The 14,861-nt window shown below is 34.3% G+C and overlaps 1 protein-coding gene across 1 annotated transcript; it reads left to right on the top strand.

Moving 5' to 3' along the window:
* The first annotated feature begins 5,294 nt into the window (after positions 1-5,294).
* Positions 5,295-14,534, top strand: LOC131150189 (mitogen-activated protein kinase kinase kinase NPK1). The gene is made up of 17 exons (XM_058100785.1): positions 5,295-5,742; positions 5,842-5,883; positions 6,061-6,126; positions 6,202-6,312; positions 6,397-6,477; positions 6,618-6,695; positions 6,801-6,883; positions 8,527-8,608; positions 8,760-8,860; positions 9,050-9,089; positions 12,083-12,142; positions 12,228-12,274; positions 12,369-12,600; positions 12,692-12,928; positions 13,040-13,377; positions 13,486-13,553; positions 14,102-14,534. Exons 1-17 carry the CDS (start codon positions 5,461-5,463, stop codon positions 14,197-14,199), a joined length of 2,046 nt encoding a protein of 681 aa, XP_057956768.1. The 5' UTR covers positions 5,295-5,460; the 3' UTR covers positions 14,200-14,534.
* Positions 14,535-14,861: the final 327 nt, after the last annotated feature.

The following is a 14,861-nucleotide window of genomic DNA, read 5'->3' as shown; positions in this document are numbered from 1 at the left end:
TAGTTTTTATTTTTTATTTTAAATTCATACCCAAGTTTATTTTGTAAGTAAATTTCAATTATGTTACTTAGTTCCATAAAATTTCCATGAGTTTATTTTTACGTATATTTAATTATATCAGTTCTATCTTTAATATACTTGCATTTATTTTTGGGTTAAGAAATATTCTAATTCCCTCGGGTAAATTTTCAGCATTTCTTTCTATTCAAAAGAAAAAAATTTTTATATATTTTTAACACAAAAATTGTGTGGCATGAGTTTATTTCTACGTTGCATTATTCATGAAAATATGAGATTTTCACGAGATTATTTTAAATTGCATAAATTATAATAAGATGGTTTCAAAACCCCTTATGGCAAAGCAAGTTCAAAGTTACAGATGCTCGACACCGCAGCTTAAAGTTTATACGGATCAGAGTGCACCCACACTGTTTACAGAGTGGTTATTTATGTTAGTGGATTTCTCCTGAGTGCACACCTGGTTCCGGACCAGGATTTAATAAAGAAAATCTCACTTAAAGTTTACGTACGTTGATTTAGTTTGGTCGGCCAGCCAGTTAAGTCCAGTCTTCGGACCGCACAATCCAATCATGGGGGTAAACATGACTTACAGCAAATAGGCCTAAGGGTGGTTTTTATAATATATGTTTATACATATTTAATTACGTGTATAAGGTTACTGATGATTTGAAGGAAAAGTGTAAGTTTACATGAAAATGATCATTATGGTGCTTAAATGACGATCTAAGGAAAACGTATAAGGAAAAGTATTTGTATGTTTATCATTAAATGTTTATACAGTTTTAAAGTTAAAAGTTTAATTTAACAGTTATAGCATACGATTATAAAATTTTACTGTTGTAATTAATGACAAAAGTTTTAAGTAGAAATTTTTAAATTTATATTTATTCTAGAAATGGTTTGAAGTTATAGTATTAAATATTGTTTTATGAAATTTTTAAAAAACTCATTTTGACCACACACTAATAATAATCTTGTTTACTTACTAAGCGTCATCTCACTCTAATTATATTTTTATTTCAGATAACTCTGAAGAGCATATCGAAAATCAAGCTTAGCAAGCATGCGGGTGGGAATAGAAAAATAAAGATTTATTAGAAATATTAGTATGATGCCAGCTTTTTATGCTTGTGTAATTTTTCTTCTTTTGAAATAAATAATTGTAATATGGATAATTAGCGCTCTGGTTTAATAAAAATTGAGTTTATTTGCTTCCGCTGTAAATCAATAGTGAAAAGTTAATATCCTAGGCCCTTTGGGGTTGGGGTGTTACATTTCCTATCCTCATTGTCATCTGTTCCTATACTCTAGTATTAATCATCCTTAAGTCTGCAGAACCTAAAACCTAATGCTCTGATACCAAATTGTAATGTCCCAAACCCAAAACTAGGGTTTGGAGAGTTATTTAAAATAAATCTCTAATACCACCTTGTGACACCCTGAACTCGCCAAGTGGGGCCCGGGTGCCACGTGTTCCATTACCTGTATCTGATATTCTCACATCAACTACGCAACGGAAAAAATAACAACTCCTCAATAATATACTAGAGCTTCTACATATCTATAATCTTAAAAGGTATTCTCCAACATCCAGTATTCACAAACATATATATATATATATATATATATATATATATATATATATATCTTAGAAAACTTAAATATAGTACAACCCTAAAATATACAACTAAAAAATGTAACCATAGTTTATATCCTCTCTCTCTAAAAAACGCTACGCCAAGCCCCGAGTTCACTAAGCTCGATCACATGGTCCTCCTAAAAAAGATAAAATTTCATATCGGGTGAGACACATCTCAGTAAGTCGGAATAGATTAACACCAGTGTGTGGCTAACATGAGGTTTGTGTACAAATATATAATCACCATTTCTAAAATTATCACAATTATGAAACCATTCTCTATCCTTACTTATACACATGCAGAATATTTTATTAACGAGAGTTCCCAAGGATTGAGGTAATTACCCGCTCATACAAGTAGCACCCTTCTGCTCTGATACTTTATACAACCTATGGCTACAACTGAAGCATATCAGGACACTTACCTTACTCAGTAAGCCCTCAAGTGGTTAGTTTATCTCATACTTACACATTCACACAAATGTTTACTGGCAGAAGTTCCTGAGAGGGAAGATTACCCACTCATACAAGTAACTTCCCTCTGCCCTAGTACGTTATGCAGCCTAGTATGGCTACATTAGATACTAACCAGGACACTTGCTTTTCTCAACAAGCCCTTGGGCGGAGAGTATACTTCGCCCCAAATAAATATAATACTACGTTATATAATACATATTTACTTTATTATGTATCTGTTATCTCTGTATTACTCATCTTTTCATGTTCTTAGTATTTCACGTCACATAATTCACTTTCTCTTTTCACATTACTCTAATTTCATGCAACTCTGAATCTCCCTTCCACATTTCATATCATCCACATTTCACATTCACATTTAGCATTACTCCGATTTCATGCTACTCTGTATTCATATCTGTATTCACATATATTGTTCTCATTTCATTCACTAGTTAAATTAAACAATTATACATTTAGAACTCACTACTGGATGGATTCACTGTCATGCTTCCCCCCATAACGGGTTGTGCGGTCCAAAGGTTAGACTTAACCCTAGTTGGCCTACCAGAGCTAAATCAGAAAACAACCTCTTTAGTCTGTAAGTCAGATTGACTTTCCCATACTAGTCTAGACTCTCGGGGGAATCTCTACCGTACACAGCTCAATCGACCATCTCGTCTCCACACTCTCTCTAAGACTTGTGGGTGCACTAATCTCTGCCAAAAATCATACACAAAAGTACTGTGCCTCACTATGGTCCACCAAAGTTCTCAAATCATAAATTACAATTTAACATTCACATCCACCTCTGATTAACAATACACATGCAATAATCCCAGTACATTTCAGCATTTCCAACATGTCATACATATATATATCACAGCTCAACTCAATATTTTTCATTTTACTCATGTCACACATTTTAAATAATATGCATAATTATATCTCGTTAAAATAGTAAGCCAACCCATGCTCATTATCCGATTTACTGAAAATACACTTTTACATACTTCCACAATTTTTAGAAGACTCATTACTTTAATCATTCCATCTTCAATAATAACTATAGCCCTAGGCTCAAAAACCACAGTTCAACGGTTGGAATTTCTTTTAAAACTCACATGATAAACATATATATATATATATATATATATAAATATATATAACACATAAAAGTTCCATTTTAAATTGGTGAAATTTACAAAAACTACTAGCTTAATATATTCCCCTTACCTATTTCCAGAAACTATGCCAGTAGGGACCCCAAAATGATGCCTGCGGTACTCACCCGAACTCTAATTCAATAACCCTAGTTCAATCAAATCAATCATAAATAAAATACTATTTTAACATTTCCTAAGCACATAAATTCCCAATAAACAATTAAACTCTAAAAAATAACCAATTTTCTTCATTCCCTAAATCCCACCCTCGCTTTGGAGTGGTGCTTAAGACCCCCAAATTTAAAATTTGTTCCGGTCAAAATGACTATGATCGAGACTAGGATCCTGTGGTGGTATCCGATCGTCGATTTGGCTAAAGATTTAAAGAGAAATTGAGAAAAGAGAGGAGTATACCTTACCCTAGGAGTGGTCCTACGTCGCTCCTACGATAAATCCACTTCGGTAGGAATGTCGGTGGTGGAGATAAGAACCCAGCGGTATCTTCTGTTTTCCGATTGGTTGAATATTTGCCAAAAAATGAGGAAAAAGAGGAGGGACGGCTGGAGAAAACGTGACGCAGAGAGAGGTTTCTGGGAGAGGCGTAGCTTGTAAATTTCTTCCTTAGGAAGTAATTTCATATAACCTATCTTAACTTACATTATAATATAATATATTATATTATATAATATAATATAATTAATATTAATAAATAAATTAATTAAAATTTTAATTTTAATTTTAATTTAATTATTTATTTTTTATTTATTTTTGGGACCACTATTGAAAAAATGTTGAAAGGGTTAAACAATAAACATGCTCCCACTATTGAAAAATATAAAAAATAATGCAATGCTTAAAAGTTATTTGAATATTATATATAAATTATCCTATGTATCAAAACATACAAGATGTTCTCTTAAGCCTTCAAAACCCTATTGCTGAGTTCTAGGGATTCTAAATTTTAAAAATAAAAGTTATAAGAATAAATTATTATTCGCTTTTTTTTTAACAAACAACAAATAAATAAATAAGCAAATGACATATTTATAACATTGATCCACACAATTTAGGATACCATTTTTATAACAAAATACATTAATCAAATTCATAATTTGATACACACATCAATTAGGAAAATTACCAAATTGGCTCAATTTAATTTTTCGTCTTCATTCATGATCTCATTCATCCCAACGAACATCAGCTATTGTTGAAAATATTGCATATTTTCAATAATTTATTTAAAGATTATTTAGACAAATTGAATTGAATATTAGTTCTAATGCATTTATAATTTTATTATTTTTAAAATATAATATTTATAATAACATTTTTTTTTCTTATGAAAGTAATAAACAATATATATTATACAGCATTTCATTTTCACAAAGATGTATATCCATCTGAATTACTTTGAACATTATGTCACATTTAATTTATGAAATTTTTATTACCCGAAATGACATAGGTATATTAGTAGAAGAATTTGATAGTTTGCTTAAAAAAAAATGTATAATTATTTTTGTCGTTTCTAAAATTTCTAATATTAATGAAGATAGCATCAGATAGTTTTCAATTAACAAATTTTGGATCGTTATATTTTCCAAAAAAATCTTTACATTTTACTTTTTATCACAATCATATTCAAATGTTTAATTAAAAAGGGACATGTGGGTAATTTTGTTTAAAGGATAATCGCCTAATTGCTTCAAAATTCATGCCATCTACTTAGATTTTTAAATGCTTAAAAGTTATTAAAAATTTGAATTTTTAAAATTTAAAATTAAATAATGTGGAGTATTTATGCACATAAGCTAGCAACAAAATTAAAAGGGGTGCATATGATAAAAATCTATAGAACCACGGAAATAGAGCAAATAAGGACAAAATCCAGGGGGTTCTGTGCAAAACGACTCGACAGACATATGGCACATTTATTTATTTATTTATTTTTGAAAAAAAGCTCCCCAACCTTTTCCCTCCTTCAAATTTCCACTCTCTCTCTCTCTCTTCTTACGTCACTCTCTCTCCTCTTTCTCTCTCTCTCTCTCTCTCTCTCTCTCTCTCTCTCTCTCTCTCTCACAGAAATCCAACCGTTAGAACCCTAGTGCTTCAGTCCACGCACATTGTGTGACGCGATTCACACAGAACTCAAACAACAATCTTCTTCCTGCAGTGATGCAAGACATTTTCGGATCAGTTCGTCGATCCCTAGTGTTCCGAGGCGGTGGCGACGATGGCGGAGGATTCGGAGGCCTGGTGGAAAAGATAGGTTCCAGCATTCGTAAATCAGGAATTGGGCTCCTCTCGAAGCCTCCGATCCACGCACTGCCTCCGATTCGGAAAGACGACGCGCCGCCGATCCGGTGGAGGAAGGGGGAATTGATCGGGTGCGGCGCCTTCGGCAGAGTTTATATGGGGATGAATCTTGATTCCGGCGAGCTTCTCGCAGTCAAGCAGGTTAATTTATTTATTATAATGGATTTTATTTTCTTATCTGTTTCAGTTGTTTGGGTCTGTTGCGGTCGATGGTAATGCTGTTATTGTCCATCATTACAGGTTTCAATTGGGGCGAGTAGTGCTTCGAAGGAGAAAACACAAGTGAGAATTGGATTTTATTGATCTGTAGATAAAGTTAGCTTCTTTATTTAATTTTGTAGCACAGGTTGCGTTATTAGTTTTTTGAAGTATTGTGTTTGTGATTAAAAAAAAAAAAAAAAAAAAATTTGATTGGTTCAATCCCCCCCCCCCCCCCTTCTTCATTTCCACATAAAACAGGCTCACATTCGAGAGCTGGAGGAAGAAGTGAAGCTTCTGAAGAATCTATCTCATCCGAATATTGTTGTGAGTAGTGTTTTTTGAAGGCCATGGATGGCTCTGCTATATATGGTTATCTTTAATCTTCAATCTGTGTTTCAGAGATACTTGGGAACCGCCAGAGAAGATGAATCATTAAATATTTTACTAGAGTTTGTTCCTGGTGGATCCATCTCATCTCTTCTTGGGAAATTTGGGTCCTTCCCTGAGGCTGTAAGCAATTGCTACTCTTCAATTTATCGATCTTCAGGGGGTCTCATTAGCTGATTTTAGTTGCAAAAATCGTTTGCTGAACAGGTAATAAGAATGTACACAAAACAGCTTCTATTGGGACTAGAATACCTTCACAAGAATGGAATTATGCACAGGGACATCAAGGTAACTTTCTTATTCTGCAAATAGAATCTACAAACTATAAAATCTGGGCGTTCATGTTGTGTGTGAGCATGTCTGTTCTTTTTTGTGTGTGCCTGCAGCCTGGGTGTTCATGTATCTAATCGTGAGCATGTTTCATGCAGGGAGCAAATATCCTTGTTGATAATAAGGGATGCATTAAACTTGCAGACTTCGGTGCATCAAAAAAAGTTGTTGAGTTGGTATGCATTTATTCATTTTCATTGCTTTTAACTTGAATGTTTTTTGTTTTTACAAATGTTTCCTTTAATGTGAATATTGCAATGTAACGGTGTGTATTGTGGCAGGCTACTATAACAGGAGCTAAGTCAATGAAGGGTACTCCATATTGGATGGCTCCTGAAGTTATTCTCCAGACTGGGCATAGCTTGTGAGAACAATCATTCAGTTTCATGCTTATACATGATCTTTCAACCCAATTTCATTTTTGACATGCTTCATTTATTTGTCTCTCATTCTCACTTGAAACAAATCAAATGCGAGTTATTTGCACTACTGCTACCCTGTTAGCCTCATCTGCTACCCTATTAGCCTCCCCATGAGTAAACATTATTTTAGCATCATCAAACTTAGCAATCCATATAGTATTTATCAATGACGCCAACTTCCAAGGCATTGCACAGTTCCTTAACAATGAACAACTCAGAATCTCCTCCAATTATGAATGAAATAATGACACATTGTGGAAAAGAATACATCCTGCTAAATAACTTTACAACGTTACAAGGAAATATGCCATCCATCTAATCTGTTGATAAGAAGTATGCTCCCAAATGTCGAAGTAATATACATTTCCCATATAAACAATTATTAAAGACCAACTCCGAGTCTTGCTTCAATTTGTGTGTTCATGATTAGTTGCCAAGCTGTAATTGAAGAATCTCATAGAGCTTTGCATTCAGATAACAGCGCCATGGCTTTCCTCAACTGTTTTGCTTCTTTGACCAATAGAATCCATCTGTGGTTTAATTATAAAAAAAAAATCTTGCTCACACTCTTTCCCATTGTCACCAACTGAACCATCAAAATTATGTCTGCGAAACCACTCTTCCAAGAACATTGTTATCTTTGAATCTATATGTAAAAACTGAAAAGGATTCAACTAATTTATCTAAAATGCAGTATACATTGGGTTGAACTCATTTAAAAGCAATAGCATTTCAATTTTAGGTACTTCAGAAGAAGATTACCACTTTCCTGTCCATATAACTTTCTAATTTCCCATTTGTATCTGCATGCTTCCTGAACCCTGATATCTTCCAACCACACAAAAAACCCTATCCCAACAGAGGAGTATGGCGGCTCTTTTGAATTCTATTCAATTTCTCAATACTTCCGGACATTCTTTGAAAATATGACTAGTCATTTCCATAGGATTCACCCAAAAAAGGCTGTGCAAATTGGTATAGTTATTGTCCTAGCAGGCAATCTACACTAAGAAGATGCCACATGAAGTCTTAAATTGTTGATACAATATTTTTTTTCCAAATGAAATTTACCAAGGCAGAAAAATGATGCTTCTTTTTTCATTCTCAATCCAAGTAGCAGACTTAACAGTAGAAAGCCCATTGCTTTAGGGCCTCCAACATATACCGTCCTCTATATTGTTTGCGTAAGAGATTTATACTCAATAATAGTACATGGTTTGATGCACATTGCCTGGGTTTATCAAGATCTCAAAGATGTTCCATCACGTTTGAACAAATTTACTTTCAATTTACAATTTAATTTCATGTATCTAAAAAATATCATGAAAAATGCCCTTGGGAGAAAAAAAATGAGTTTCTCTATGTGATGGGCATCTAACATGCTTGGCAAGTTATATTCTTGCATTTTTAATATCTTGATTCTTGGAGCTTATTTGTTATGAAACAAATTTTTAGCTCTGCTGATATTTGGAGTGTTGGTATACTGATATTGGATTGTTGGTAATCTAACCTACTTGACAAGTTCTGTTCTTGCACTTTTATTTTTCTTGATCCTTGAAGCTAATTCATTATAAAATAATGTCAGCTCGGCCGATATTTGGAGTGTTGGGTGTACTGTCATTGAAATGGCTACAGGTAAGCCTCCTTGGAGCCAGCAATATCAGGAGGTAAATACTCTTAGGCACTCATACTTATTGTCTTCTTACTATTATATCTGCTTGTTTTGATTTGTTTATAATTACATAGTAGGTGTTCTTCCATGCTTTTGTGGACTAACAAAGTGTACCTTTTTCTTTCTTTTTACTTTTCCCTTTTAAGGTTGCTGCTCTCTTCCATATTGGGACAACTAAATCTCACCCACCCATCCCTGAGCATCTCTCTGTTGAGGCAAAGGATTTCCTGTTGAAATGCTTACAAAAGTACATTCACAATTTCTATTTCTTGTTTCTCGCTATGCCCTCACTAGAGTCGTTGAAAGAGCCATAAAAACAGTTCTCTAGTTTTGGCTTTAGTTGACCTGATGATGTATAAATTTAGATATTAATGCTGTTATTTCTATTAGTTAACTCCCGCCTTTTAAAATTTTTATTACAAAAATGTGGTGGCAGGGAACCAAACTCGAGGCCTGCTGCATCAGATTTGTTGCAGGTAATCCTGAACTGATTGTCATTCTGATTATCATTTTTTTTTTGGGGGGGTAGAATTGGCTGCCAAAAATTTATGTACGTATACTAGCATGATCCCTATATTAGTGATCTAGCATGACGCAAGGGAGAATCTCATGTTAGTAGGGAAACAAGTTATTAATTAATAAAGTGAAACCTTTGAAATTGTAAAACTGAGATTTCAGAAGTTCAAGGCCCAGTTTACTCGATGGAGAACCACCAAAGGAGAACTTTATAAGTTTATCTTGTAGCTAGGGTTTTTATTTTAGTTTGGGAAAACTCAGGTTATTTTAGAGGTTTAGTTAGGATAATATTGTGTATTTAATTACTTTAAGGTTATTTTGTAATTTTTTGTTTTGTTGGGGCTTTTATGTAAATATGTTTTTAGTTAGCAGTGGGTATAAGTGCTGGACATGTAAGTTATTGTATAGTTATCATTTTGGAATCAGAATTGCTGTGCAGTTTCCCTCTCTCTCTTCCGCCTCCTATTTCTGTTTCTTTCCACTGTTCTGTTTCTAAATTCCCTCCTGTTTTTTTTTTTTCTTCTTCCCTCCTCTTCTTCTAATTCTCTGTCCTCTTCTCTCAATTTTCTCTCTATATCTAAATTCTATACTGGAATAGATACAAAAGAAGGAGAAAGAGACATTTATAAACTTGCTTAAAACTAGAGAAATAAAATGCAAAAATTTAGGTAATGTAAAATGTATAAAGGAGAATGAGAATGTCTTAACTAAAGAAGAAGACATAAAAGAGAGGTGGCAAAGATACTTTGATAAGTTGTTTAATGAAAACCAAGTTGAACGCTTGAACTTGGAAGTAACAAATGAGGAAAAGGCTAAAAATTTGAGATTTTTTGTTTTTTTGCAAAATTAGAGTCCTTAAAGTTAATTTGGCTTTAAGAAAGACAAAAAGTGGGAAATCCATAGGACTAGATAACATACTAATTGAAGTTTGGAAATGTTTAGAGGATAAAGGAAGTATATGGTTAACTAATTTATTCAACACTATTATAAAAACCAAGAAAATGCTGGAGGAATAGAGGAAAAGAAAGTTGATACCTTTATATAAAGACAAAGGCGATATTCAAAATTGTAATAACTATCGCGGAATAGGGCAATTGAAAAAAGAATAATATAAATGAGGGTTACGGAGAATCATTTTAGTTTTATGCCTAGGAGATCGATAATAGAAGCTATTTATCTTTTAAGAAGATTAATGAAAAATTTTAGGAAAAAGGAGAGGGACTTGCATTTGGTTTTTATTGGCCTAAAGAAAATATATGACAAATTACCTATGAAAGTTCTTTGATGGTTCTTAGAAAATATGGGGGTATGTAGTAGATATACTAAGGTTATTAAGGATTTGTATGATAGAGTAGTGACTAGCGTTAGGACTGTAGAGGGACTTGCATTTGGTTTTTATTGGCCTTGAGAAAATATATGACAAATTACCTACGAAAGTTCTTTGATGGTTCTTAGAAAATATGGGGGTATGTAGTAGATATACTAAGGTCATTAAGGATATGTATGATAGAGTAATGACTAGCGTTAGGATTGTAGAAAGGGAATCTAAAGATTTTCCAATCACAATAAGTGTACATCAAGGTTCTACTTGCGGTTTATATCTTTTTACTTTAGTGGTTGATGAACTTGTTAGGAATATTCAAAACAAAATACCTTGGTGTGTTGTTTGTAGGTTATATTGTCTTGATTGATGAGAGTAGGAGTGGAGTGGAATCTAAGTTACGACTTTGGAAAACTGCTTCGGAGTCTAAAGATGTTAGGATAAGTAGGAATAAGACAATATATAAAAGACAAAATCTATGAAATGCAATTTCAGTAACGTAAGGAGTAGTTGAAAGGATTAAAATTGATAATCAAGAAATTAAAAGCACTTGTAGATTTTGATATCTTGGATCTCTTATGCAAGCAGAAGGGGAAATTGAAAAGGATGTAATACATAGAGTTAAAGCAAGTCGGGTGAAATGAAGGAGTGCGTTAGCCATGTTGTGTGATCGTAGAGTACCCTTAAAATTAAAAAGAAAGTTCTATAAGACGGATATAAGACTGGCTATGCTTTACGATTTGTAATGTTGGGCAACCAAGAGACATCATGTATAAAAAGTAAAAGTGGCTGAAATGCGAATGTTAAGGTGGATGAGTGGTATAAAATTAAAAGATAAATTTAGGAACGAGCATATATGCAATAAACTAGGCATAGCATCGGTTGAAGACAAGATAAGGGAGGGACGATTTTGACGGGTTAGGCATTTGAAAGTTGAAGCACATGCTTAGTAGTGCACTTGTGAGGAGGAGTGAGTTATTGTTTCTAGTGTGAAAAGAGGTAGGGGTAAGCCTAAAATAGCTTAGAATGAGGTAGTGAGGAAGAATTTAATAACTCTTAATCGAGTAGAGGAAATGTGCATTGCTTATTTGAAGCTGATGGTTGGAATTGATCTTGCCTTTCACCCTTATATCTAGTCCTCAATAAGAATTTCCAATGTAGTGTGTGGGCAAGGCACCACAGAAAAAATGAAGGAATGTGGACTACAGACTTGATAAGACTCAAATTTGTTTTAGTATATTGCAACCAGAAATTTATCTAAAAAGATGTCCATTAATTAAAGAGAATGGATGGTTAGCTATCTATTTTTTCTATGAAATTTCCTAATATTATTATTTGCATGCCAAGTTGGTCATGTAGAAGATGGTACTCTTGGGATGTAAAAGAAGTAAGGGAACATGAACCAAGGTTGCGGTTACACAATTCTTTTTTGAATAAAAAAATTGTGCAAGGATGCAAGATTGAGTTGACCTTAGAGATGCTCTCTTGCTCCCTTTTAGTAGCATTATTAATGTGTTGGAAAGCAACATTTACTTGTTTATGTTCTTATTGTTAGTTGTTTGACATTTAACAATCAAGCCTCTCAGTTTCCACTGATAATGTTTTTTCCCTTTATTTTTCAACTGTGTGCAGCATCCGTTTGTCACTGGGGAGTATGCAGACGTTAATTCTGTAGCTCGTGCCTCAATTATGGTCAGCACAATTATGCGATATTAGTTTGATTATGCTATTCTTCTTTTGGGTATGCTGGCAATCTTAGTAATTTTACTATTCCCAGGGAAATTCTGGAAACCTGATGGCAATACCCCAGGCCCTTAAAAATTCGTAAGCATTTCCATTTGATGGCTTTGAAACTTATCAAGATTATCTATTGTTAATTTGTTTGTCTCATGATTTTAGATGCTATTTGATGCTGCAGAATGAACCCTGCGAGTGTAATCAGGACAACCTGCACAGGCTTGAAGGATGTATGTGATATTAGTAGTGTTAGGTGCTCTACTGTATATCCTGAAAAGTTCTCAGGAACAGGATCCCTATGGGGAGCAAGAAGTTGTGATGATGACATGTGTCAGATAGATGACAAAGATGATTTTGTGGTTGGTGCATCAGCAAATTTCAGTTCTGCATTGCTGTCTCGTGATTTTAATAAGGTTGCAGACTATTTTTCCTTATTCTTTATGTGGAACAACCGTTCTATAAATGCTTCAATCCGTATTAACTGAATTTCATTGTATAAACTAGAGTTTCAATCCTATGAGTGAGCCCATGGATGATTGGCCATGCAATTCTGACAAGAGTCAGCAGCTGAAGAGAAGTGGAATCAACTTATCCTCCAGCCAAACATTTAATAAGGCTGCTAACAGTCCAGGAGCATGTGGCAAGGGGGAGAATGAATTCACATTTCCATGTGGGTCATTAGCAGCTGAGGATGATGATGAAGTTACAGAATCAAAAATAAGAGCTTTTCTGGATGAGAAGGTTGTATTTTCTTTATTAGTGAATGAATAATTGGATTTCAAGTCATTGGTTTTTAATTTGCATGGTGCTTTATCCTAATATGTCTTGTTTTATGGTTTTTGTGTTTCTCAGGCTTTAGATCTGAAGAAGTTGCAAACACCCCTGTATGAAGAATTCTACAACTCAATGAATGCAGCTTGTCTTCGAAAGACTGGAGCGATTGCAAATGATGAAAATGTTCCTGATATTTTAAACTTACCTCCTAAGAGCAGATCACCCAACAGGGTCCCTGGCAGGAGATTGTCTGCAGCTGTCGATGCTGCTAATGTTGCAAGCCCTGGGAGATACGCCAAACGCATGTCAACTGTTGGCACAGTCAGCAATCAAAGTTCACAGGAAATTCGATCACCTCTGCCAGGTGAATGGAAAGGGATTCTCGTTGATGCTCAACAGGAAACAATTACCCCAAGGTCGTTGACAGATTTTTGATGCTTTAGCTTACTCTATTTAATTGATTATGCATCAGCATATATGTGTGTTTCCTCCACTAACCTTTGATTGAAAATATCCAATGGCAGTGAAAGCTTCTCCGAGAGACAAAGGAAGTGGAAGGAAGAGCTTGATGAAGAGCTTGAAAGGAACCGAGGCAAGTTCTAGTTAATCCATCTCGCTACATTCTAGTTCCCAGAAATATGAACTTGAACACATAGGGAGTTATGAGACAACACATTGTTTAAAAGAATTATCATTTCTTTTATGACCTAAAACCCATTTCACAACTAAAATAAGTGCGGTTTTTGCTATTTGGTGCAGTTTTTTTTTTTTTTTTTGGGGGGGGGGGGGGGGAGACTGAATTCTTTTATATTTTCAGTGATTTAAAAATTTTTGCTGCTATATTTTCAGCTTTATTGAACAGCTCAGCCACAGAATGCATTTATTTTTGGGCTGCTTTTTGAGAGCAATGTATTTGGTAAATATTTATATTATCTGCAAGCCTATGTTGGCATGTATTTTGCTACCAGGAGATCAATTAGTCATAGGTGTACAAGATCAACTATTTAGATACCAACTCTTTCAGGATGTTCCGGTTTCCTTGACCATTGATTTTTCTTCAATTAGTTTTGGATGAAGGTTGTTTTGACTTAAACACACTCTTCCACTTTGGAAGCATGACAATTGAACCTGCATTCGCAGAAATGATGCGTCAAGCAGGTGTAGGAGGGAAAACGTCATCTCCAAAGGATTGGTTTCTAAATCGGCAGAGATCACGATCACGGCTTGCAGGCAAATGACCATATGCATCAGTATTCGCGTGGGCTTTTAAATGTATGTAGCTCTACTTTTTGCTAGAAGTGGTTCTTAAATACAGAATGACCACCCTAGCCATTATCCTTATACGCCTGCATAGTGGCAATGGCGTAATGCAACCATCAACCCCTTTGTATTCTGTTGTGGGTCGGTACTTCAGCCACAGAGAGAAAAAAAAAGGAAGATATCACTCAAAAGTATTATTGTATGTTTTCATACATATTACTTTGAAGCTACGCTTGTGTATTTTATTGTGGTATATGAAACACATAAATAAAGCATCTGAGTTTTGAGTTCAATATTGAAAAAAATTTGTATATTGCAGCATTCTACAGTTCATCAAAATATGCTGGTTGCAGGCACTTCTTTTATATAGCTCTTTTATGTTGTTGGGCAAACTTTTAGGAAATGCTCAGGGATTTGTATATTGCAGCATTCTACAGTTCATCAGACTTGTCGCTTGATTTTTCTATCTTAAATACAGAATGACATCCCTAGCCATTATCCTTATATGCCTGAATAGTGGCAATGGTGTAATGCAACCATCAACCCCTTTAAGGTATTCTGTTGTGGGTCGGTACTTCAGCCAGAGAGAAAAAAAAAAAAAAACACTCAAAAAAGGATCATTGTATGTTTTCATACATAT

The sequence above is a fragment of the Malania oleifera genome, chromosome 3 (genome assembly GCF_029873635.1).
Source record: "Malania oleifera isolate guangnan ecotype guangnan chromosome 3, ASM2987363v1, whole genome shotgun sequence".
NCBI lineage: Eukaryota > Viridiplantae > Streptophyta > Magnoliopsida > Santalales > Ximeniaceae > Malania > Malania oleifera.
Note: the sequence above shows the minus strand (reverse complement) of the source record. Positions and strands in the feature narration are given on the sequence as shown.

Excerpts from the sequence above, each read along its gene's own strand:
- LOC131150189 (XM_058100785.1), top strand. The coding sequence starts at position 5,461 with ATGCAAGACATTTTCGGATCAGTTCGTCGATCCCTAGTGTTCCGAGGC. Across the intron at positions 5,884-6,060 it reads CTTCGAAGGAGAAAACACAA|GCTCACATTCGAGAGCTGGA; the intron begins GTGAGAATTGGA and ends CACATAAAACAG. Across the intron at positions 6,313-6,396 it reads TTGGGTCCTTCCCTGAGGCT|GTAATAAGAATGTACACAAA; the intron begins GTAAGCAATTGC and ends TTTGCTGAACAG.